Raw genomic sequence first — 27,644 nt, forward strand, 5'->3', positions numbered from 1 at the left:
ACTGTTTCGGGATTACATGGTTAATATTATACCTTTATTTCCAAGGTATTTGAGTTTGAGTCCCAAAAAGAACAGTAACATTTTAATTTTACTGTTGATGATAGATCAGCTATAAAAATTCACAACCTACAGGACTCCTGGTTTAGAATATCCTGTTATGGCCTGACCAAGTGGTGGTGCAGTGAATAGAACGTTGACCTGGAAGACTGAGAACCCAGGTTTGAAACCTCAAGGTCACCAGCTTGAGCACAGGCTCATCCAGCTTGAGGATAGGGTTGCTGGCTTGAGTGTAGGATCATAGACATGACCCCATGGTTGCTGGCTTAAGCCCAAAGGTCATTGGCTTGAAGCTCAAGATCACTGGCTTGAGCAAGGTGTCACTGGCTCAGCTGGAGCCCCCAGTAGATGATTGCTTCTCCTGTGTGCCCTGATGGGAATCGAATCCAGGACATCCACACACTGGGCGGACGCTCTACCACTGAGCCAACTGGCCAGGACCTATAATTTTTTCAAAAAGAAAAAAAAACACATCATCATTGTTGAAAATACATGAAAACAAATGAACTTAAATGTATTTCAAGACGGTGGCATGACACATGGAGAAAGGAATTGTTTTAGGAAAACCTTTTTTTGAAAGTACATTTCTATTGGGATATATTTTTTAAGATATAAAAAGATCTGAGTATATTTAATAGTCTTATTGTTAGTAGTATTGTTTCAAACTATTATATGTTTATTGTAGGATAAAGCAAATAAGTGATTATATTAATGATACTAGAAATCAAGATTTTTAGAGTAAGAGAAAAATATAAATCAAAGAAATTAAGTAATAACCCTAACCTGACCAGGCAGTGAGGCAGTGGCGCAGTGGATAGAGCCTCGGACTGGGATGTGGAGGACCCAGGTTTGAGACCCCAAGGTCACCAGCTTGAGCACAGGTTCATCTGGTTTGAGCAAAGCTCGCCAGCTTGGACCCAAGGTCACTGGCTTGAGCAGGGGGTTATTCGGTCTGCTATAGCTCCCCGGTCAAGGCACATATGAGAAAGCAATCAATGAACAACTAAAGTGCTGCAACGAAAAATTGATGCTTTTCATCTTTCTCCCTTCCTGTCTGTCCCAATCTGTCCCTCTCTCTGACTCTCTCTCTGTTTCTGTAATAAAATAAATAAATAAAAAGAAAAAGAAAAAAAAATTAAGTAATAACCCTATAAATCCTGATTTTGAATTGGAAATATCAATATGTACTCCTGGGCATTTTTCCTTAAAAGTATAGCACTTATCTGTCCTTGGCAATAACAACCCAGTAAAAAGTACCCCTATTTTTTACACCCTCAATAAAATAATAAATCCCTGCCCCACCCCTTTTTACCTTGAGGCTGCTCTAAAGTTATCTTTAAGTGCCATTTCCCACTCAAAGGAACCAGGGAACCTTGGAGAAATGGCTTATTCAAGGTTTAGTGCAGCAAATACATAAGATGAATGTAGTTTCAGAAAGCAAGGAAGCTAGTAATGATTACTAAAGTGGTGTGTAAAAAACCTATGTTCCATCTTAAAGGAGTTCACCATATCCAAAGAGAGACTGAGCACCAAGGAATGAATACTGTAGGTAACTGAAACTGGAGGTTGTTAGAGGACCAACATGCTATTCTAAAAATTAATTTTTTAAAAAAAAGATTCATTCTGTTTTTTTCTGTACAAATTATGTTTCATATGTTTCATAGTAAACAACTAGTGGAAAAATTCCAACTAATAAATGAATTATATAGACTTAGAAATCGCCATTTTGTAACGCTTAATGCAGTGATATATTTAGGCAGTAGTCATCAATGGATACTAAAATCAGTTGAAATACTGACTGATGGAGCTTTATAGTGGATGGATCTAACTGACAGAGCCTAAACCTACAGGTCATTCTTGATAACATTGAGTGTTGGACATTATGTCCTCATGATGGGATGCATCAGAAGCTACACAGCACCATCTAGGAGGTATTCTTGTCAAGGTAATTGAACCTGAATCTAACAAGCATTTTATAAGAAATGGATCAAATAAAATGACAAAAAGAAAACAGCCAAATAACACAATTTTGTCTTTTAAAAATACTTAGGAATCTCCTGACCAGGCAGTGGCGCAGTGGATAGAGCATCAGACTGGGATGCGGAAGACCCAGGTTTGAGACCCTGACATCGCCAGCTTGAGCGCGGGCTCATCTGGCTTGAGCAAAAAGCTCACCAGCTTGGACCCAAGGTCACTGGCTCAAGCAAGGGGTTACTCGGTCTGCTGTAGTCCCACAGTCAAGGCACATATGAGAGAGCAATGAACAACTAAGGTGTCGCAACGAAAAAAACTGATGATTGATGCTTCTCATCTCTCTCCATTCCTATCTTGTCTGTCCCTATCTATCCCTCTCTCTGACTCTCTCTCTGTCCCTGTAAAAATAAATAAATAAATAAATAAATAAATATAAAATAAAATAAAATAAAAATACTTAGGAATAAACCATGGAGGTGAAAGGCATACACTGAGAAGTAAAAGACACTGGTGAAAAAAATTAAAGAAGACACAAATAAATGGGAAAATAAAGCACATTCATGGATTAGAAGATTTATGATAGTTAAAACTTCTGTACTACCCAAAGTAATCTACAGATTCAGTGCAATCCCTTTCAAAATTCCAACTACATTTTTTGTAGAAATAATTACATCCTAAAAATAGTATGGAATCTCAAGGGATCTTAAATAGCCCAAACAATCTTTAAAAAGAACTAAGTTGGGACTCCCACACTTCCTGATTTAATAACTTACTACAAAGCTACAGTAATCAAAGCTGGGGCACAAGAATAAAGACAGATAGTCAAATAGAATATAGAGCCCAGAAGTACGCTTTTGCATATGTGGTCAAATGATTTTTGACATGGGACCAAAACTATTCAATGTAGAAAGAACAGCCTTTTCAACAAATGTTCTGGAAAAACTAGACACCCATATGCAAAAGAATGAAGTTGGGTCTTTACCTAATATAAAAGCTAACTCAAAATTGATCAGAGACTTTAACATAAGAGATAAAATTGTAAAACTCTTAGGACAACCACAGGGGGAAAGCTGCATTTCTTGGATAAGACACCAACAGCACAAGTAACAAAAAATAGATAAATTGGACTATATCAAAATTTAAAACTGCATCAAAGGACACAATCAATAGAATGAAAAGACAACTCTGAAAATGAGAGATATCTGATAAGGGGATAGCCAGACTATATAAGGAACTCCTACAGCTCAACAACAGAAAAGCAAACACCAATTTCAAAAAATGGGCAAAGGACTTGAGACATTTCTCCAAAGATAAACAAATGGTTAATAAGCACATGAAAAAATGCTCAACATCACTAATCGTTAGGAAAATGTAAATTAGAACTATAGTGAGACACCACCTCACCCCTTTAAAGGATGACTGCTCCCTAAAAAACAACACAGTAAGTATTAACAAGAATATGGAGAAATTTAAACCCTGTGCACTGATGTTGGGAATGTAAAATGGAATAGCTACTGTGGAAAACAGTACGTAGTTTTCTCAAAAAATTAAAAATAAAAATTTCCTATGATGTAACAATTCCACTTCTCAATATATATCCAAAAGAAATAAAAGTAGGGTCTCAAAGAGATATTTGTACACTCATGTTCATAGCAGAATTATTCACAATACCTAGACCATGGAAGCAACTGAACTGTCCATTGATAGATGAATGAATAAGCAAAATGTGGTATGCTTGTATGGTGGAATATTATTTAGCCTTATAAAAGAAGAAAATTCTGTGATGTCATAACGTGGATGAACCTTGAGGACATGCTAAGTGAAATAAGCCAGTTACAAAAGGACAATTTTTTCACATATATACTTAGAGTAGTCAAAAATGATAAAAACAGAAAATAGAATGACAGTTGCTAGGGCCCGGGAAAAGGAGGAAATGGGAAATTAGTTTTTAATGGGTACAGAGTTTCAGATTTATAAGACCTAAAAAATGGGATAGTGGTGATAGGTGCATAGTAGTGTGACTATAGTTAGCATCACTGAACTGTACCCTTAAAAGATGGTCAATTTTATGTTACTATTTTATTTTATTTATTTAGAGAGCAGCAGAGAGACAGGAAGGGAAGGGTTGAGAGATAAATGAAAAGCATCAACTCATAGTTGTGTCACCTTAGTTGTTCGCTGATTGCTGCTCATAGGTGCCTTGATGGAGGAGAGCTCTCCAGCCAAGCCAGTGACCCCTTGCTCAAGCCAGCAACCTTGGGCTCAAACCAGAGACCTTTGGCTTAAGCTAGCAACCCCAGGATTATGTTGATAATCCCAGGCTCAAGCCAGCGATCCTGCACTCAAGCCAGCAATCTCATTGTCCCAGGTCGATGTTCTATCCATTATGCCACCACCGGTCAGGCAGCTTTATATTATTTATATTTAAAAAAATTTTAAAATAATTCAAAAGGAGACAGGAAAAGGGGAATAAACAACAGATGGAACAAATAAAAATTACCAAGATAATATACTTAAACATAATCATATCAGTAATTATATTAAAGTATATGGTCTAAACCAGTGGTCCCCAACCTTTTTTAGGCCATGGACCAGTTTAATGTCAGAAAATATTTTCACGGACCGGCCTTTAGGGTGGGACGGATAAATGTATCATGTGACCGAGACAAGAGTCAAGAGTGAGTCTTAGATGGATGTAACAGAGGGAATCTGGTCATTTCTTTAAAAATAAAACGTCATTCAGACTTAAATATAAATAAAACGGAAATAATGTAAGTTATTTATTCTTTCCCTGCAGACCAGTACCAAATGGCCCACGGACCCGTACCGGTCCGTGGCCTGGGGGTTGGGGACCACTGGCCCCAATTAAAAGTTGAGATTAACAGATTGGATTAAAAAACCAAGACTCAACCATATGATATCTATAAATAATGCACTTTAAATATAAAAATAATGGAAAAAATAAAATAAATAAATATGAAAATACTGATAGGTCAGCCCTGGCTGTTAGCTCAGTGGTAAGTGTCGGCCTGGTGTGTGGATGTCCTGGGTTCCATTCTCAGTCAGGGCACACAGGAGAAGCGACCATCTGCTCCTCCACCCTTCCTCCTCCACCTTCTCTCTCTCTCTCTCTCTCTCTTTCTCCCTCTCTCTTTCTTTCTTTCTTTCTCTTTTCTTTCTCTTTCTTTCTCTCTCTCTCTCTCTCTCTCTCTCTCTCTCTCCCCCCCCCCCTTCCTGCAGCCATGCCTCAATTGGTTCAAGCGCATCAGCCCCAGGTGCAGAGGATGGCTCTGTGGAACCTCTGCCTCAGGTGCTAAAAATAGCTCGGTTAAAAGCATGGCCCAAGAGGGGCAAACCATTGGCCCAAGACAGGGTTTGCCTGGTGAATCCCAGTTGGAGTGTATACATGAGTCTGTCTCTCTACCTCCCTTCCTCTTGACTTGGAAAAGAAGAAGAAAAAGAAAAAAGAAAAAAAACAAATAGATCAAACGGATGAAGAATGCTTCACATTATTATTATTTTTTTTTTGTATTTCTCTGAAGCTGGAAACGGGGAGAGACAGACAGACTCGCATGCGCCCGACCGGGATCCACCCGGCACGCCCACCAGGGGCGATGCTCTGCCCACCAGGGGGGCGATGCTCTGCCCCTCCGGGGCGTCGCTCTGCTGCTACCAGAGCCACTCTAGCGCCTGGGGCAGAGGCCAAGGAGCCATCCCCAGCGCCCGGGCCATCCTTGCTCCAATGGAGCCCTGGCTGCCAGAGGGGAAGAGAGAGACAGAGAGGAAGGAGGGGGGTGGGGGTGGAGAAGCAAATGGGCGCCTCTCCTATGCGCCCTGGCCAGGAATCGAACCCGGGTCCCCCACACGCCAGGTCGACACTCCACCACTGAGCCAGTCGGCCAGGGCCTGCTTCACCATATTAATACAATTCAAAATAATGTTGAGACCTGTGGTGGTGCAGTGGATAAAGCTTCAACCTGGAACGCTGAGGTCACTGGTTCAAAACCCTGAGCTTAAAAACAAACAAAAAAAAAAACCCTGAGCTTGCCAGTCAAGGCACAAACACACATACAAGAAGCAACTACTATAAGTTGATGCTTCCCACTCCTCCTCCCCCTTTTTCTCTCTTCTCTCTGCAATCAATAAATAAAATCTGAATAAGAAAAAAGAACATTAAAAAAAACAAAGTTGAAATGTCTATATTAATACCTGGAGATTTCAGAGCAAAGTTGTTGATAGGGATAAGTCTGGGTTTGTTTTTTTTTAAGATTTTATTTATTGGTTTTAGAGAGGAGAGAAGGGGTGGGGCTGTGAGGAGTGAGAAACATCAAATCATAGTTGCTTCTTATATGTGCCTTGACCAGGCAAACCTGGGGTTTGAAACTGGCAACCTCAGCGTTCCAGGTTGGTGCTTTATCCACTCACTGTGCCACCACAGGTCAGGCAAAGTCATTTATTTATTTGTTTGTTTGTTTGATTTTTGACAGAGCCAGAGAGAGGGACAGCTAGGGACAGACAGGAAAGGAGAGAGATGAGAAGCATTCATTCTTCCTTGCAACAATACCTTAGTTGTTCATCTATTGCTTTCTCATATGTGTTTTGACTCAGGGGGCTAAAGCAGAGTGAATGACCTCTTGCTCAAACCAGCGACCTTGGGCTCAATCCAGCAACCTTTGGGCTCAAGCCAGCAACCATGGGCTCATGTCTATGATCTCATGCTCAAGCCAGCAACCCTGCGCTCAAGCCTGCGACCTCGGGTCCTCGAACCTACACCCTCTGTGTCCCAGTCCAACGCTCTATCTACTGTGCCACCACCTGGTCAGGCAGACAAAGTCATTTCTTAACAATAAAATGGTCAATTTAGTAAGAGGAATCACACCTAAACATTTATGCACTTAATAAAAACCTGCTTTAAATAATGAGGTGAAAACTGATAAAACCACAATGAGAAATAGACTTGCAGTTATAGTCAGTTTTTAATATCTCACTAATTCAAAGAATATGTAGACAGAAAATCAGTGAGTATATAAAAGATTTGAACAACATAATTAACTTGACCTGACCTGCTTGACATTTATAGAATAATTCATCCAACAAAAGCAGAATACACATTTTTTTAAGTATATTCTGAGCCATAAAACAAGTCTCAATAAATTTAAAAGAATTCAAGTCATACAAAACATGTTCTCTGATTACTTAGAATTGAATTAGAAATCTATAACAATATCTTCGAAATCTCCAGATATTTAGAAACTAACTAACTTGCCTGATCTGTGGTGGCACAGTGGATAAAACGTTGATCTGGAACACTAAAGTTGCCGGTTTGAAACTCTGGGCTTGCGTGGTCAAGGCACATACAGGAGTTGATGCTTCCTGCTCCTCCCCCCTTCTCTCTCTCTCTCTCTCTCTCTCTCTCTCTCTCTCAAATGAACAAAGTCTTGAAAATAGAAACTAACTTACAAATAACCCATGGATAAAGAAGAAATCAAATGGGAAACTAGAAAAACATTGAATGGAACTGAAAATTATATCAGTATTTTGAAGATACCACTAAAGATGAAAGATCTGAAATTACTCTCAACTTAAACTTTAAACTGGGGAAAGAAGAGCAAATTAAACCCAAAGTAATTAGAAGAAAAGAAAGAAAGCAGTGGTCAGTAAACTAAAAAACAGAAAAGGCTGCCTAACCAGTGGTAGCACCATAGATAGAGCATCAACCTGGGACACTGAGGTCCCAGGTTTGAAATCCCAAGCTCATTGGCTTGAACATGGGCTCATCTGGCTTGAGTGCAGGGTGGCAAGCTTAAGCATGGGATCATCAGCATGATCACTGGCTTGAAGCCCAAGGTTGCTGACTTGAGCAAGGGGTTACTGGATCAGCTGGCGGCCCCTAGTCAATGCATGTATGAGAAAGCAATCAATGAACAACTCAAGTGCTGCAGCTACGAGTTGATGCTTCTCATCCCTCCCTGTCTGTCTCCCTCGCTCTCTCGCTTGCTAAAAAAAATAAATGAATCAATAACAGAAAAGGCTAGGGGTCTTACAGAAAATTGATAAGCCTCTGGTCAAACTCATCAGGGGGGAAAAAAGAGAAGGCATAAATCAGTATAAAAAATGATAGAAATGGGCCCAGACTGGTGGCTCAGTGCATCGTCTGACGTATGGACATCCTAGCTTTGATTCCCCAGTCCAGGAACACAGGAGAAGTGACCATCTGCTTCTCTCCCCATCCCTCTCCCTTTTTTCTCCCTCTTCTCTCCCTCTTCCCCTCCTGCAGGCAGTGGCTCAATTGGTTTGAGCATGACCCTGGGTGCTAAGGATAGCTTCGTTGGTCTGAGCACTTTGGTTCCAGACAAGAAAAATAAAAGCGATAGAAATGGCATCGTTGCTGATTATCAGGATCAAAAGATAGTATTAAAAACAACTCTGTGTCCCTGGCCGGTTGGCTCAGCGGTAGAGCGTCAGCCTGGCATGCGGGGGACCCGGGTTCGATTCCCGGCCAGGGCACATAGGAGAAGCGCCCATTTGCTTCTCCACCCCCACCCCCCTCCTTCCTCTCTGTCTCTCTCTTCCCCTCCCGCAGCCAAGGCTCCATTGGAGCAAAGATGGCCCGGGCGCTGGGGATGGCTCCTTGGCCTCTGCCCCAGGCGCTAGAGTGGCCCTGGTCGCGGCAGAGCGACGCCCCGGAGGGGCAGAGCATCGCCCCCTGGTGGGCAGAGCTTCACCCCTGATGGGCGTGCCGGGTGGATCCCGGTCGGGCGCATGTGGGAGTCTGTCTGACTGTCTCTCCCCGTTTTCAGCTTCAGAAAAATACAAAAAAAAAAAAAAAAAAACAAAACAAAACAAAAACTCTGTGCCAGTAAATGTGACAGCTTCTATGGAATGGACAAATTCCGTGAAAGACACTAACAACCAAAGCTTATTCAAGATGAATAGATAAGTTAGACCTGTGTCTCTCAAGAAAATTATATTTGTAGTTTAAAACCTTCCCCCCAAAAGAGAGCTCCAGGCAGATGGTTTCTGGTTATTTCTACCAAACATTTAAGGGGGAAAAAATAATTCAAAATAGAAAATTGAAAAGGCAGAAATACTTCCCATTTCATTCTATGAAGTCATCATCATCCTGATAACCAAAACTAGACAAAAACATTACAGGACAACAAGCTGTAGACCAGAATCTCTCTTGACTGTAGATGCAAAAATTCTAAACAAAATTTTAGCAAATTATATTTAACTATATAAAAAGGGTAATTCATCATGCCCAGGTGGTGGTCATCCGAGGAATGCAAGGTTGATTTAACATTAAAAAGTTAATCGGGTGACGTCACGGAAATGGCGCCGTGAGAAGCGCGTCCGACAGCTCTCCCCTAAATCACAACAAATTTATCAACTAGAAACAGAAAAATTTATCCTCGGAGCATTCTGAAGTTCCACACAAACTGAAAGCAAAAGGACTGTTATCACTTGAATCTGAGAGACGAGGGTGTGAAGGAAGCTACCGCAGCGACGCTCATTCAAGCCGCGAGGGAGTGCGCCTGCGTGCTATCAATAAGACCACCCTCAGATGCCGATAAGAAAGAGGAAATCGAATATTATGGATACAAAAGAAAGAGAGGTAACACAAATGGATGTGGAAAAACCTATGGAGAAAAGACTTAACATATTGGAAGCCTTGGAGCTAAATGACAGAGATTTTAAAATAGAAATCTTAAAAATACTCAGAGATATACAAGAAAACACAGAAAGGCAATATAGGGAGATCAGAAAACAACTCAATGAACACAAAGAATATATTACCAAGGAAATTGAAACTATAAAAACAAATCAAACAGAAATGAAAAACTCAATTCACGAGCTGAAAAACGAGGTAACAAGCTTAGCTAACAGAACAGCCCAGATTGAAGATAGGATTAGTGAAATAGAAGACAAACAACTTGAGGCACAACAGAGAGAAGAAGAAAGAGACTCAAAAATAATAAAAAACGAGAAAGCCCTACAGGAATTGTCTGACTCCATCAGAAAGAATAACATAAGAATAATAGGTATATCAGAGGGAGAAGAGAAAGAAAATGGAATGGAGAATATACTCAAACAAATAATAGACGAGAACTTCCCAAGCCTGTGGAAGGAACTAAAGCCTCAAATTCAAGAAGCAAACAGAACACCAAGTTTTCTTAACCCCAACAAACCCACTCCAAGGCACATCATAATAAAGATGACACAAACCAATGACAAAGAAAAAATTCTCAAGGCAGCCAGGGAAAAGAAGAGTACAACATATAAAGGAAGGCCTATTAGATTATCATCAGATTTCTCAGCAGAAACTCTACAAGCTAGAAGAGAGTGGACCCCAATATTTAAAGCCCTAAAAGAGAGGAACTTTCAGCCAAGAATACTATACCCATCAAAGCTATCCTTCAAGTATGAAGGAGATATAAAAACATTCACAAATACAGAAAAGATGAGAGAATTTATCAACAGAAAGCCCCCACTCCAGGGGGGGCTTTCCAACCAGATTCAAAGAACAAAAGAAAACAACACCACAAGTAACAGCTCCACCAAGAACACAATAAAACCAAACTTAAACTGTGACGACAAAGGAAAAAAAAGGGGGGAGAGGATGGAGATTAACAGTAGCAAAGGATGATGAAGTGCAGAAATACTTATAAGATAGGGTACTACAATGAATATGGTAGGTACCCTTTTCATTACTTAATGGTAACCACCCTTAAAAAAACCACCACAAAAACACTTGACTTAAAAAAGGTAGCAACAGAGGAAAGAAGTATGGAACACAAACAAACAAAAACAAATGATAGAAAAACAAAAGAGAAGAATCAAACTAGATACAAAACTAACAGAAAGCAATTTATAAAATGGCAGTAGGGAACCCACAAGTGTCAATAATTACACTAAATGTAAATGGATTAAACTTACCAATAAAAAGACACAGAGTAGCAGAATGGATTAAAAAAGAAAATCCAGCTATATGCTGCCTACAAGAAACACATCTAAGCAACAAGGATAAAAACAAATTCAAAGTGAAAGGCTGGAAAACAATACTCCAAGCAAACAACACCCAAAAAAAAGCAGGCGTAGCAATACTCATATCTAATAATGCTGACTACAAGACAGAAAAAGTACTCAGAGACAAAAATGGTCATTTCATAATGATTAAGGGGAAGTTGAATCAAGAAGACATAACAATCCTTAATATATATGCACCAAACCAAGGAGCACCAAAATATATAAGACAGCTACTTATTGACCTTAAAACAAAAACTAACAAAAATACAATCATACTTGGAGACCTCAATACACTGCTGACGGCTCTAGATCGGTCATCCAAACAGAGAATCAATAAAGATATAGTGGCCTTAAACGAAATACTAGAACACCTGGATATGATAGACATCTACAGGACGCTTCATCCCAAAGCGACAGAGTATACATTTTTCTCTAGTGTACATGGAACATTCTCAAGAATTGACCATATGTTGGGCCACAAAGACAATATCAGCAAATTTAGAAAAATTGAAATTGTACCAAGCATATTTTCTGATCATAAAGCCTTGAAACTAGAATTCAACTGCAAAAAAGAGGGGGAAAAACCCACAAAAATGTGGAAACTAAACAACATACTTCTAAAAAATGAATGGGTCAAAGAAGAAATAAGCGCAGACATCAAAAGATATATACAGACAAATGAAAATGAAAATACGACATATCAGAATCTCTGGGATGCAGCAAAAGCAGTAATAAGAGGAAAGTTCATATCACTTCAGGCCTATATGAACAAACAAGAGAGAGCCGAAGTAAACCACTTAACTTCACACCTTAAGGAACTAGAAAAAGAAGAACAAAGACAACCCAAAACCAGCCGAAGAAAGGAGATAATAAAAATCAGAGCAGAAATAAATGAAATAGAGAACAGAAAAACTATAGAAAAAATCAATAAAACAAGGAGCTGGTTCTTTGAAAAGATGAACAAAATTGACAAACCCTTGGCAAGACTCACCAAGGAAAAAAGACACAGGACTCAAATAAATAAAATCCAAAATGAAAGAGGAGAGATCACCACAGACATCATAGAAATACAAAGAATTATTGTAGAATACTATGAAAAATTATATGCCACCAAATACAACAACCTAGAAGAAATGGATAAATTCCTAGAACAATACAACCTTCCTAGACTGAGTCATGAAGAAGCAGAAAGCCTAAACAGACCAATCAGCAGGGAGGAAATAGAAAAAACTATTAAAAATCTCCCCAAAAATAAAAGTCCAGGCCCAGACGGTTATACTAGTGAATTCTATCAAACATTCAAAGAAGACTTGGTTCCTATTCTACTCAAAGTCTTCCAAAAAATTGAAGAAGAAGCAATACTTCCAAACACATTTTATGAGGCCAACATAACCCTCATACCAAAACCTGGCAAGGATGGCACAAAGAAAGAAAACTACAGACCAATATTTCTAATGAATACAGATGCTAAAATACTAAACAAAATACTGGCAAACCGAATACAACAACATATTAAAAAAATAATACATCATGATCAAGTGGGATTCATCCCAGAACCTCAAGGATGGTTCAACATATGCAAAACGGTTAACGTAATACACCATATCAACAAAACAAAGAACAAAAACCACATGATCTTATCAATAGATGCAGAAAAGGCTTTTGATAAAATACAACACAATTTTATGTTTAAGACTCTCAACAAAATGGGTATAGAAGGAAAATATCTCAACATGATAAAGGCCATATATGATAAACCATCAGCCAACATCCTATTAAACGGCATAAAACTGAGGACTTTCTACCTTAAATCAGGAACAAGACAGGGTTGTCCACTCTCTCCACTCTTATTCAACGTGGTGCTAGAAGTTCTGGCCAGAGCAATCAGACAAGACAAAGAAATAAAAGGCATCCATATCGGAAAAGAAGAAGTAAAGCTATCACTTTTTGCTGATGATATGATCCTATACATCGAAAACCCGAAGGACTCCACAAAAAGATTATTAGAAACAATAAACCAATACAGTAAGGTCGCAGGATACAAAATTAACATACAAAAGTCCATAGCCTTTCTATATGCCAACAATGAAATATTAGAAAACGAACTCAAAAAAATAATCCCCTTCACGATTGCAACAAAAAAAATAAAATACCTAGGAATAAACATAACAAAGAACGTAAAGGACCTATATAATGAAAATTACAAAGCATTGTTAAGGGAAATCGAAAAAGATACAATGAGATGGAAAAATATTCCTTGTTCTTGGATAGGAAGAATAAATACAATCAAAATGGCCATATTACCCAAAGCAATATACAAATTTAATGCAATTCCCATCAAAATCCCTATGAGATTTTTTAAAGAAATGGAACAAAAAGTCATCAGATTTATATGGAACTATAAAAAGCCCCGAATAGCCAAAACAATCCTAAGGAAAAAGAATGAAGCTGGGGGCATTACAATACCTGACTTTAAACTATATTATAGGGCCACGATCATCAAAACAGCATGGTATTGGCAGAAAAATAGACATTCAGACCAATGGAACAGAATAGAAAGCCCAGAAATAAAACCACATATATATGGTCAAATAATCTTTGATAAAGGGGCCAACAACACACAATGGAGAAAAGAAAGCCTCTTCAACAAATGGTGTTGGGAAAACTGGAAAGCCACATGCAAAAGAATGAAACTCGACTACAGCCTGTCCCCGTGTACTAAAATTAATTCAAAATGGATCAAAGACCTAAATATAAGACCTGAAACAATAAAGTACATAGAAGAAGACATAGGTACTAAAATCATGGACCTGGGTTTTAAAGAACATTTTATGAACTTGACTCCAATGGCAAGAGAAGTGAAGGCAAAGATAAATGAATGGGACTACATCAGAATTAAAAGTTTTAGCTCAGCAAGAGAAACTGATATCAAAATAAACAGACAGCCAACTATATGGGAACTGATATTTTCAAACAACAGCTCAGATAAGGGCCTAATATCCAAAATTTACAAAGAACTCATAAAACTCAACAACAAACAAACAAACGATCCAATAAAAAAATGGGAAGAGGACATGAACAGACACTTCTCCCGGGAAGAGATACAAATGGCCAACAGATATATGAAAAGATGCTCAGCTTCATTAGTTATTAGAGAAATGCAAATCAAAACTACAATGAGATACCACCTCACTCCTGTTAGATTAGCTATTATCAACAAGACGGGTAATAGCAAATGTTGGAGAGGCTGTGGAGAAAAAGGAACCCTCATTCACTGTTGGTGGGACTGTAAAGTAGTACAACCATTATGGAGGAAAGTATGGTGTTTTCCTCAAAAAACTGCAAATAGAACTACCTTATGACCCAACAATCCCTCTACTGGGTATATACCCCAAAACCTCAGAAACATTGATACGTGAAGACACATGTAGCCCCATGTTCATTGCAGCACTGTTCACAGTGGCCAAGACATGGAAACAACCAAAAAGCCCTTCAATAGAAGACTGGATAAAGAAGATGTGGCACATATACACAATGGAATACTACTCAGCCATAAGAAATGATGACATCAGATCATTTACAGCAAAATGGTGGGATCTTGGTAACATTATAAGGAGTGAAATAAGTAAATCAGAAAAAAACAAGAACTACATGATTCCATACATTGGTGGAACATAAAAATGAGACTAAGAGACATGGACAAGAGTGTGGTGGTTACCAAGGGTGGGGGGGGGGGAGGGAGGACATGGGAGGGAGGGAGGGAGAGAGTTAGGGGGAGGGGGAGGGGCACAGAGAACTAGATAGAGGGTGACGGAGGACAATCTGACTTTGGGCGAGGGGTCTGCAACATAATTTGATGACAAAATAACCTAGACATGTTTTCTTTGAATATATGTACCCTGATTTATTAATGTCATCCCATTACCATTAATAAAAATTTATTAAAAAAAAAAAAAGTTAATCAATATAAGTTGGCATATTAACAGCTAAAGGAAAACTATACGTTCTCTGTAGATGAAGAAAAAACATTTGCCAAAATTAAACATCTATTCTGGATGTTAAAGCTTTTAGTAGACTAAGAATAAAAGGTAACTTTCCTAAACTGATGAGGAGTATCTACAAAAATTGATAGCTATCATCATACATATGGTGAAAGACAAAAGACTAAATGCTCTTTTCTAAGATGAACAAGAGAAGGATCTGTGCTCTGATTTTATTTCCACTCTATACTAGAGGTTTTAACCAACACAACAAGGAAGAAAGAAAAGTACCATTATTAGAAACGAAAAAGTAAAACTCTCCATTCACAGATGACATTGTTGTGTATAAAATTTGAATGAGTCTCTTAAAAAGCATATGGGTTTAGCAAGATTCAGAGATACAAGATCAGTATACAAAAATAAATTTTATTTGTCTATAAGCAATGAATGGAAATTTAAATATTTTTAGAATGCCATTTTTATTAGCATCAAAAAAGAAATAGCATAAACAGGAAATTATTAGAGATCTCACCAAAGATGTGCAAGACCTGTACAGTGAAAACTAAAAATATTTCTGAGAGAAATTAAATAAGAAGAAATAGATGGAGAGATAACAGTGTTTAGGGCAGCACTTGGTTTTGCTACGATGTTAGTTCTCCCCAAATTGACCTGTATATTCTATGCAGGGTAAATCCCAGATAGCTTTTTTTAATAGAAATTAATAAGCTGAACCTAAAATTCTTTTTTCTTTTTTTTTTTTTCTTTTTTACAGAGACAGAGTCAGAAAGAGGGATAGACAGGGACAGAGAGATGAGAAGCATCAATTATTAGTTTTTCGTTGTGCATTGCGACACCTTAGTTGTTCATTGATTGCTTTCTCATATGTGTCTTGACCGCGGGCCTTCAGCAGACCGAGTAACCCCTTGCTTGAGCCAGCGACCTTGGGTCCAAGCTGGTGAGCTTTTGCTCAAACAAGATGAGCCCGCGCTCAAGCTGGCTATCTCGGGGTCTCGAACCTGGATCCTTCCACATCCCAGTCCAACGCTCTAGCCACTGCACCACCAGCTGGTCAGGCTGAACCTAAAATTCTTAGGGGAATGCAGAGGGTCAAGAACAACCAGAAGGGCCCGACCAGGCGGTGGTGCACTGGATAGAGTATTGGACAGGGACTGGGACACAGAGGACCCAGGTTCAAAACCCCCAGGTCACCAGCTTGAGTGTGTGGAGTTGCTGGTTTGAGCATTGGATCATAGACCTGACCCCATAGTTGCTGGCTTGAGTAAGGGGTCACTCTCTCTGTGTACCCCCCCCCCATCAAGGCACAAATGAGAAAACAATCAATGAACAACTAAGGAGCCACAACGAAGAAATGATGCTTCTCCCTGTCTGTCCCTCTCTGTGTCTCTCTCTCTGTCTCTATCACAAAGGAAAAAAAAAAAGAACAACCAAAAGGGTGTTGGGAGAAGAAAAAAGCTGGAGAGCTATAGCCCTATCAGATTACAGATTTGTTACAAAACTGCAGAAATGACAGTGTGGTGTTTGCTTAACGATAGGTAGGTAGATACATGGTACAAAATAATGTTCAAACATAGAGCCACACACGTTTATGGGCAACTGATTTTTGCCAAATGTGTAAAGGCAACACAGTGGGGAAAGGACAGCCTTTTCAACAAAGGGTGCTGGAAGAATTTTATATCATGTGCCCTTCCTCCCAGAAAAGCAATGAAAGCCTCACACCTTATACAAAACTATCTCAAAATGGACCAGATACCTACATATAAAGCCTGAAATGATAAAACTTCTAGAAAAGAAAATAGGGAAAGTAACCTTGGGATAGGCAAAGATTACTTAACTATGACACCTGAGCACAGTCCATAAATGAAGAATTGATAAATCAACAAAATTAAAAACTGCCAAAAAATGAGAAAATATAATATGCAAAAGGAATTCTAGAATTTGTAAAATACTCTCAAGTCAATAATAAGAAAACAAAGTCCAAAAAACAGGCAAAAGTTTTGAACAGACTTCAGAAGCAATATTCAGATGGCAAATAAGTACATGAAATGATGCTCCACATCATCAAAGAAATGCAAATGACAGCCACCAACAGATAGCACAGCACACCCGTTAGTGAGGTTGCAGCCAGATGAGAAAGACCAGCCATACCATGTGCTGGTGAGGATGTGGAGGACCTGTGACTTCATTTACCGCTGGCGAGACATAACAGGGCTCACTCGGGAAACCGCTTTGGCAGCATCTTAAGTCAAACACACCTATTATATTAGCCAGTCTTCCCTACTTCATAGGTATCTACCCCAGGAAAAAAGCATATGTATTTACAAAGACTTCTAAAGGTAAAGAATGTTGTACTCAGCTGTGTCCATTGGATCCAAAATCTGGAAAACTACTAATGTCCCATCAGCAGGTAAAAAGATAGATTGCAGAATATCTGTACAGTGTGGTATAAGAGAAACAAACTGTTGATACATGCAACAACATGGGTTAATCTCAAGACAGTTATACTGGGTAGAAGAAATCATACACAAAACAGTATATATAATATAATATAATAATATAATGCTATGTAAATATTCCATTTATGTAAAACTTGCTAAAATGCAAACTAGTAGCAGAGAGTAAGTCATGGGGGGTGGGGTGGAGGGAAGAAAGGAGTAGGAGAGGCACAGGCATTGGTGAGAGGGTGGATGCACTATCTTGGTCATTATGATAGTTTCATGGGTCATGTCTCCCATCCAAGTACTAACCAGGCCCGACCCTGCTTAGCTTCCGAGATCAGACGAGATCGGGCGCGTTCAGGGTGGTATGGCCGTAGACCATGGGTCATGTCAAAACATTACACTGTACACCATATGTGCAGTTTGTTGTAAGTCAGTTATATCTCCATAAGGTGGGTATTTATTTACATATATGTAAATAAAACATCTGGACGCCCTCCATATATATGGGGAGGGGGACTCATAGGTTAAAAGAGACGAGAGAAATAGTAGCCAAATGCAGTGTTTGGACTAGATATCCTGGTTCAAAGAAGCCAACTATAAAAAGACATTCTGGAGACAACTGGGGAAATTGTAGTATAGTGTGAGTATTTGATAAGATTGATTGATTATTATTGTTAATTTTGTTAGATAAGACAGTGGCACCAAATGAAGGCCCATGTCTGTTAGACATAGTGAAGACTTTATGGGTGAGATTACACAAGCTTGCAATGTACTGTGAAACCCTCTCATACCATAAAGAGTAGAATAGATGAAAATATGGATTAAAATGTTCATAATTGAAGCTGGATGATGGACACAAAGAGGTTCATTAAATTGTTCTCATTGCATATTTTTAATTTCCACTAAAATTTTTGTTTTTAATGACTTTTTATCCTCAGAATAGAATAGAATCCACAGTTTAGAATCTGGTTACATGTTAAGTGATCATCTGTCTTGTGTACCTGTTTAGTCACATTGTCCCAGTGTTTTTGTTGTTGTTGTTTGTTTTGTTTTTTTGTGACAGACAGAGAGAGGGACAGATAGGGACAGACAGACAGGAAGGGAGAGAGATGAGAAGCATCAGTTCCTTGTTGTGGCACCTAGTTGTTCATTGATTGCTTTTTTCTATGTGCTTTGACTGGGGACCTTCAGCAGACCGATTGACCCCCTTGCGTAAGCCAGTGACCTTGGGCTCAAGCTAGTGAGTGAGCCTTGCTCAGCCAGATGAGCCCGCGCTCAAGCCAGTGACCTCAGGTTTTCTTTTTTTTTTCTTTTTTTGTATTTTTCTGAAGTTGGAAACGGGGAGGCAGTCAGACAGACTCCCACATACGCCCAACCAGGATCCACCCGGCACGCCCACCAGGGGGCGATGCTTCTCATCTGGGGTGTCGCTCTATTGCAACCAGAGCCACTCTAGCACCTGAGGCAGAGGCCACAGAGCCATTCTCAGAGCCCGGGCAAACCCTGCTCCAGTGGAGCCTTGGCTGCGGGAGGGAAAGAGAGAGACAGAGAGGAAGGAGAGGGAGAGGGGTGGAGAAGCAGATGGGCGCTTCTCCTGTGTGCCCTGGCTGGGAATCGAACCCGGGACTCCTGCATGCCAGGCCAGCGCTCTACCACTGAGCCAACCGGCCAGGGCCGTGACCTCAGGTTTTGAACCTGGGTCTTCCAGGTCCCAGTCTGACGCTCTATCCACTGCGCCACCACCTGGTCAGGCCACATTGTCCCAGTTTAGTTGTTAATAGTGCCCTCTAACTCTCAGAGCATTCTAATCTGCACAGTATAAAATAGTGTTCACCCTAGTTATACTGAACTATCATTTCCTTCACATATCTGCACTTCACACTTGTTTGTCTTTACTAAATTTTCTTTGTCCGGAGTCTGTCTTTTTTTTTTTTTTTTTTTTGACAGAGAGAGAGAGAAGGACAGACAGACAGGAAGGGAAAGAGATGAGAAGCGTCAATTCTTTGTTGTGGCACCTTAGTTGTTCACTGATTCCTTTCTCATACGTGCCTTGACCAGGGGGCTACAGCAGAGCGAGTGACCCCTTGCTCAAGCCAGTGACCTTGGGCTCAAGCCAGTGACCTTTAGGCTCAAGCTAGCGACTATGGGGTCCTGTCTGTGACCCCCACGCTCAAGCTGGTGAGCTCATGATCAAGCTGGTAAGCCCGTGCTCAAGCTGGATGAGCCTGTGCCCAAGCCGGAGACCTCAGGGCTTCAGACCTCGGTCCTCCGCATCCCAGTTTGACGCTCTACCCACTGGGCCATTGCCTAGTCAGGCCAGAGTCTTTCTTATGGCCTTTATGCTCTTCTTTATGTAATTCCTTTCTGCTCAGTTTTCCAAGCCTTAGCTCAGGCATCACTTCCTCAGAGCCCTCCTGTTTGCTCCTCTGCCCTCTCCCACCCAGCCTGCATTAGGTTGGCTCCTTTGTGCTGCCATACCCTCTGGGCACACTCTGTTGTACTAGGCTGTCCCCGATTCAGTTTGCTTTGCAAGATCAAAAATATACTATGTTTTCCTTTTTGGGTTCTTGGTGTCTGGCACTGCTAGCAATGTCTGGCAGAATGTTGGATAAATCCAGCCTTAGAGAGTCTCTGACTTAACCCTCTCAGATAAATGACAATAACTCAACCCTGGGAAGGTAAATATACCTTCCTAGGATAATGGAGCATTGTAGTAGCAGAGACAGAAGTAGAAATCGTGACCACATCTCTTCTCTCTTACTGAGTGATACAATGAGCTATTTCAACAGGCTTTGGAGATGTTCTTTTGCTAAGACAGAGCTTAAACATCTAGTAGTGGGCGTCCGTGGAGCAGACTAGGAAATCTATTAGAATGATGGTAGGAGCTGTGACATGTATAAGATTTTTTATAATGTTGTAATATTTACAATGCTTAGTAAATACAAAATGCAGTAGTCATTATGACACCTGGCCTTTTAACTATATATATTCCCTTTTTAATGATTCAACCGAAATACTAAATATTTGGGAAATCTAGTTTCTCTCATTTTTACTTGCTTTTTTAGAGCCCTTTTATATGCTATGAAATGGATAATGATATAGGATACTAGGGACTTTATACATTTAATCATTTTTAAATAAAGAACATTATTCAGAGATGTTTTACTTAATGTCTATTTTTCTTTACAACATTTATAGCGTCGTCTTGGGGATGCGGCCAAGAAAGCCATCAGCAAATTGACAACCAGAACAGTGAAGAAGGGTGATAAGGTACAGTAATAAAGTAACTTTTAACATTAAAACAATAAAGTAGTTTTGCTTTTGATTTGGTGGGAGAGAATATACTCTAATCATTTGTGCCTTGTTTTTTAGGTTATTATTTTTCTCCAAGCATACACTAATGCTTTATTTTAAACTAGCTTCTCTTTGAAATTATATTCTTTGTATACTTTGACATTTGGAGGCTCTCGCTCAGTTCTCTACATTTTCTGGATTTTAAATGCTCTTGCCATTAATTGCTTCACTGGATGACTTATAGTTACCCTAGCTGTGGTGTTCAACAGTTTCCTTCTGCTAAAATCTATCATCCTTTTGGGAAGAACTAACTCTAATGGGGCTGTTGATATACTAGTAGCCAGGAATGTGATGTCTTGCTGTGCTTTCTGGGTCTTGGCCACACCTCCTGTTTTTTCTTCAGTTAAATGGAGAACTGGAGATCCAAATTCAAGGGAGTGTCGGCTGGCTAACAGGCTTTCTGTGCGTACTGAGCAGTTGGGAAGGAGGGCACAATGTGTCAAGGTTGGGTGGTTTATGGGACTGGATCAGAGAGGCAGTGACAGGGGCTGTAGTGGAGACTGCTCAGCACAGTTCTCCAGCCGGATCTCAACTTATGCTAGAGCCCTACTTCTGCTCTGTGAGGACAGAAAAGCAACTTAAAATTAGACCTGACATTGCATATAGTCAAGGTTATCTAGCATGAAAAATTGTATCTCTGGAAGCATGAAACCAAAATCATCTTCTGGCCCACACCCAACTCTAATGTTTTAACTAAGAACTCTGGAAGGATCATTTTAGGCAATTCTCCACCTTCAGTTTTACCACTTTATTGACTTGGCTCATTTTTATTCCCACTACCTTGAAACCGCCACATCTGATTTTCCATGACTCAGCTCCAGAAGGTGGAGACTTTGTCAGTAAACTTTACTGTACACTCCGGAAAGAAAAAAGTAAAAACATTGTGGAAAATAGCAGCATCACAACAGCTGCACCGTGAGGCGCGGTCGCTGTGAAGTGCTCACTTGGCCTGGTGTCTCCAGCTGCTGCCTCACTGTCATCCTGCTTTGTCCCGTAAGTGGCCACAGAACCACCTTTCCTTGTTAAAAGCAGCACCTCCTTCCAGTGTGTATTTCCCACTGAGTTTCAGTCCAGGTGGCAATGATATGACAGATAGTGTCACCTTTCCTGGTTTAGGTTCCTGGATACACTGTTTTATGGCAGTTCAGGGAAACCCGTCCCCAAACCAGAAAAGAAAGGAAGTCAGTTACTCTCCTGACTCTTGCTAAAGATCCAGTATCAAGTGGAGCCTATGAGTTCTCTACCCTCAATCTGTGACCATCCTTGGGGCAGGTCTCTAGGTAGCAGCCTGCTGGGGGCCATCATCTTCTCTGCCTGTACTTAGCCACGTGGTTGGATGAGCCTCCTGGCTAGCGCCCAGCTGTGGAGATACACAGTGACACCTGCTTGACCAGAATGGTGATGCAGCAGAAGTGTGGGCTGGGGACTGGGGATGAGCACTGTCACTGGTGACAGTTGATGAATCTTGAAAAAAATCAGAATTCTGACTTCTAAGATGTTATACAAACAGAATTAGTATTGTTACAACATAGTTTAAAGTCAAAATAGATTGATTTAGATATGATTTGGGTTGATATAGTTAAGCAAATGGAAACATTAAATAATTTTTTTATAACCTTTCACTTTATAATCATTGTTTCTTGTAGTTGGCACAGGAAGGTCCTTTCCTGGGTTGTTTCTCCTCCATTCACGGACTTTTAGCTTTAGCGTGTGACTAGGGTTCCTATGTTTTGCATTTCAGGAAACAGACCCAGACTTTGATCACTGTGCTGTCTGCATAGAGAGCTATAAGCAGAATGATGTTGTCCGGATTCTCCCCTGCAAGTACGTCAACTTTCTTTGTTTAAAAAGAACACTACTATGTGGTTTGTATGCCTCCCTCTCTGACAAGAAGGGATGCCTCCTGCTCATCAGAGCCACCTTACTCAGAGCTTTTCCTCAGGCTGGGCCCAGCTGCACGCTGCACGTAGTGGGAGCTGTGGTTAGTGGTGAGCCATGCTGCCCCAGCCAGAACAGATTTCACAGGCCTTTCTCTAGTTATGGGAAACCTGGGGCACAGCCTCCAGCCACTTCTGTAGTCTAAAGAGGATTGAAGTAAAAAAATGTTTAATTCTGTGACTTCTGTGGGTTTCAAAATGAGCCACCGTTCCTCTCCTTGAATCAGAACTTGTCCCTAGGCCCTCTGATCAGCCTCAACAGTGCTCACATGGGCAGGGCACCAGAACTCTAGGGACTTTCTCTCCATGTGTACTGAAGGGCAGTGAAGCCAGCCGTGCATACCAGGGCCACACTGTTCAGAAGAGCAGAGCCAGTACTAAGGTCTGCTGTACTTCTGGTGCTTTTTACATAGGGCCTGTACCTCCCTTCAAAAATAGGGTGCTCACCTGCACTTCATGCTCTGAAAAAGAGCACATTTTCTGAATTAGGTGTCAGTCCCTGCTGTGGTGCTGCCCTGTGCGAGGGTATGCGAAATATTAAGGTACACAGTTTCAAGTATTGATTGGAAAAATAGGAAAGCACCTATTAAGAAGCCTGGAATCAAAGACTTTTCCTCCACCTTCTCCCTGTGCTTTATAACACATCCCTACAACTCCAGCCCTCTAACAATGCAGGGTGTGAATAAATAAAATAATTAGTAGCAGTTGTTTCCATGAGTCTACTGGTATTATATTACTTACTCACAAAGTGATCTATTCTGAGCCTAGGAAGTTGCTTTTTTTTTTTTTTTTTAAGTTAGATGAGAGGAGACAATGAGACAGACTCCTGCAAGCTCCCCAACAAGGATCCACCCGGCAACCCCCATGTGGGGCTAATGCTTGAATCAACTGAACTATCCTCAGTGCCTAGGGCCATCATTCAGACCATTTGAGCCACTCTCTGCAGGAGGGGAAAAGGGAAAGAAAGGGGATAGGGCAGGGGACAGAAGCAGATGGTCACTTCTCCTATGTTCTCTGACCCGTCCAGATGCCAGGCTGATGCTCTATCCACTGAGCCAGCCAGCCAGGGCCAGAAAGATCTACTTTTTTAAAAATCAAGGAACTTAAGAATAACTAGTAAAAAAAAATTTTTTTTAAATAATAAGCAGTTTACATATAAAGGTAAATCTACAAAATTACATGTAAGCTATTCTATAGAGAATTAAATTACGCAGTTACCAATTTTTTTCCATGTAATCATTTACAGTCTAAAGCAGGGGTAGTCAACCTTTTATACCTACCGCCCACTTTTGTATTTCTGTTAGTAGTAAAATTTTCTAACCGCCCACCAGTTCCATAGTAATGGTGATTTATAAAGTAGGGAAGTAACTTTACTTTATAAAATTTATAAAGCAGAGTTACAGCAAGTTAAAGCATATAATAATAATTACTTATCAAGTACTTTATGTCGGATTTTCACTAAGTTTGACAGAATAAATCTTTATAAAACAACTTACTATAGTTAAATCTATCTTTTTATTTATACTTTGGTTGCTCTGCTACCGCCCACCATGAAAGCTGGAACACCCACTAGTGGGCAGTAGGTATCAGGTTGACTACCACCGGTCTAAAGCATGAGGCAAGAGAAAATACACATACAAATACATGTCAGAGAAAGGTGGGCAGCATGCATCATAAAGCATGGTCAGCTCTTACTTGCTTTTTGTTTTGTTTTGTTTCGGTTTTTTTGGGGTTTTTTTTTGTATTTTTCTGAAGCTGGAAACGGGGAGAGACAGTCAGACTCCCGCATGCGCCCGACCGGGATCCACCAGGCATGCCCACCAGGGGCGACGCTCTGCCCACCAGGGAGCGATGCTCTGCCCCTCCGGGGCGTCGCTCCGCCGCGACCAGAGCCACTCCAGCGCCTGGGGCAGAGGCCAAGGAGCCATCCCCAGCGCCCAGGCCATCTTTGCTCCAATGGAGCCTTGGCTGCGGGAGGGGAAGAGAGAGGCAGAGAGGAAGGAGAGGGGGAGGGGTGGAGAAGCAGATGGGCGCTTCTCCTGTGTGCCCTGGCCAGGAATCGAACCCGGGACTTCTGCACACCAGGCCGATGCTCTACCACTGAGCCAACCGGCCAGGGCACTTGCTTTTTTTTTATTTATTTATTTTTTATAGAGACAGAGTGAGTCAGAGAGAGGGATAGACAGGGACAGACAGGAACAGAGGGAGATGAGAAGCATCAATCATTAGTTTTTTTATTGCGCGTTGCAACACCTTAGTTGTTCATTGATTGCTTTCTCATATGTGCCTTGACCGCGGGCCTTCAAACAGACCGAGCAACCCCTTGCTGGAGCCAGCGACCTTGGGTTCAAGCTGGTGGGCCTTTGCTCAAACCAGATGAGCCCGCACTCAAGCTGGCGATCTCAGGGTCTCGAACCTGGGTCCTCTGCATCCCAGTCCGACGTTCTAGCCACCGCGCCACCGGGCCACCACCTGGTCAGGCCACTTGCTTTTTTTTAATCTTTTTTTTTTTTACTACTGGTTTTTAGATTTATTTATTTATTTTTATATTTTTCCTAAGTGAGAAGCAGGGGAGAGGCAGACAGACAGACAGACTCCCACATGCGCCCAACCAGGATCCACCCAGCATGCCCACCAGGGGGCGATGCTCTGCCCATCTGGGGCATTGCTCTGCTGCAACTGGAGTCATTCTAGCACCTGAGGCGGAGGCCATGGAGCCGTTCTCAGTGCCCGGACCAACTTTGCTCCAGTGGAGCCTTGGCTGCGGGAGGGGAAGGGAGAGATAGAAAGGAGAGGGGTAAGGGTGGAGAAGCAGATGGGTGCTTCTCCTGTGTGCCCTGGCCGGAAATCGAACCTGGACTTCTACACGCCAGGCCTACGCTCTACTGCTGAGCCAACCAGCCAGGGCCTTAGATTTATTTTTTATTTATTTTTAGCGAGAGAGAGGGAGGAAGGGAGGGAGGAAAATGATACATGAAAAGGCCTGACCATGTGGTGGTGCAGTGAATAGAGCATTAGATTGGGACATGAAGGACCCAGGTTTGAAACCCCGAGGTCACCAGCTTGAGCACGGGCTCATCTGGTTTGAGCAAAAAGCTCACCAGCTTGAGCCCAAGGTCACTGGCTTGAGCAAGGGGTCACTCGGTCTGCTGTAGCCCTTCAGTCAAGGCACATATGAGAAAGCAATCAATGAACAATTAAGGTGCTGCAACAAGTAATTGATGCTTCTCATCTCTCTCCCTTCCTGTCTGTCCCTATCTGTCCCTCTCTGTCTCTGTCTCACTCACACACACACACACACACACACACACACACACCCCAAAGATACATGAGAAGCATCAGCTCATAGTTGCGTCACTTTAGTTGTTCATTGATTACTTTTCATACGTGCTATGACCAAGGGACTCCAGCTGAGTCAGTGACCCCTTGTTCAGGCCAGCAACCTTGGACTTCAAGCCAGCGACCTTGGGATCATGTCAGTGATCTCACGATCAAGCTGGTGAGCCTATGCTCAAGCCGGTGACCTTGGACTTTCAAAGCTGAGACCTCAGCATCTCAGGTCAATGCTCTATCCACTGCACCACCACCAGTCAGGCTGCACAGAGCTCTTTTGACACCAGAAGGACCAGGGAGAAGTTCTGTCCAACTACTCTGTCTTCCTGTTTCAGTTCACGGTCCCCAGAACCCTCTGGGGCCTATAAACAAAACCAGTTCTCACTAACCTAAGTGTCTTGCTCAGAGCTCCTCAGCTGGAACATATGTTGTTGTGGGGCACTTGTTCTTATTCTGCCTGTCCCTTAAGGGTTTCCAAAGTTTTATTGTTGGTTCTCTTTTTTTCTTAATTTAGTCCAGTGCTTTCTAACCCTGACTATATATCAGACTCGGTGAGGAGTTCTCAGAAGCACAGCTCTGGTGGAGGGGTGCACATGTGTGTTTAATACTTACCCAATGGTTCTGCTGCTGCAAGACCACAGCCCTGGGGATCCAGAGCTCTGGTGGACTTAGCTGTTTATGTGGTCACCCATTAGCCCAAGAGTCATCTCAACCTCTTTGTTTGTGGTCTGTGTTTGAGTATTAGAATTTTGTCTAACTTAGCAGCATTTCTTTACACCTGAAGTTATGGCAAGCTCACTCCTGCCTGCCTGTGTGTCAGAGTTCCGCATTACCTTTGGAGTGGGTTGATGTTTGTTACAAACAGCTAGTGCTCAACTTATGACCACGATTGGTCCGACAGACCGGTCGTAACATGATTTGGTTGTAAGTTGAGTAGGCTATATGTGCAGTACTGTGAAATGATGTTATAAAAATCTTTAAGTCATTTTATCATAATTTTCTTTCATTATTGTTATATATCATAATTTTCTATGTTCATTTTATGCCATTTATATCATCTCTACACCATTTTGTTTCTTATTTTTACATTCGTCAGGTTTAAGTAAAACACTGCATTCCCAGTACAACTGGTTTAATATTTGCAAAGACAAATTCCTCTTGGTAGACATCTTGGGAGGGGTTTGATGAAAAATATCCAAGACACAAAACACAAATTGCTGTACCGAGTCTGAGGTAACAGTTGAAATGGTGCACGCGGAGATGGTAGTGCTGCCAGAAGCTGGTCCACACTGTCGTATGCCCAGCTGGGCAACGCTTGCACTGCCAGACGCGGAGCAGTCGTGGCTAGCGATTGTGGTCATAAAGTCGAATGGTCGTAAGTTGCATAGGTCATAAGTCGATCAATATTTGTATATATCTTAAGTTTCAATAAGTTGTAGCCATCTCTAAACTCAGCAAGACATGCACCTCACTGAAATGGTAACAACAGCATTCTGGCTGTAGTAAAAATTAAGTTTGCACAT

The 27,644-nt window shown here is 41.1% G+C and overlaps 1 protein-coding gene across 5 annotated transcripts in view; it reads left to right on the plus strand.

Moving 5' to 3' along the window:
• Positions 1 to 27,644, plus strand: part of RNF130 (ring finger protein 130) — a 154,058-nt gene that overhangs the window by 71,183 nt on the left and 55,231 nt on the right. For all 5 annotated transcript variants that reach the window (XM_066272457.1, XM_066272458.1, XM_066272460.1 and 2 more), the window contains exons 4-5: positions 20,696 to 20,767; positions 22,593 to 22,675. In XM_066272457.1, coding sequence (XP_066128554.1) covers positions 20,696 to 20,767; positions 22,593 to 22,675 — 155 coding nt within the window. The remainder of the gene's footprint in view (positions 1 to 20,695; positions 20,768 to 22,592; positions 22,676 to 27,644) is intronic.

This window comes from Saccopteryx bilineata, chromosome 4, assembly GCF_036850765.1.
Source record: "Saccopteryx bilineata isolate mSacBil1 chromosome 4, mSacBil1_pri_phased_curated, whole genome shotgun sequence".
Taxonomy (NCBI): Eukaryota; Metazoa; Chordata; class Mammalia; order Chiroptera; family Emballonuridae; genus Saccopteryx; species Saccopteryx bilineata.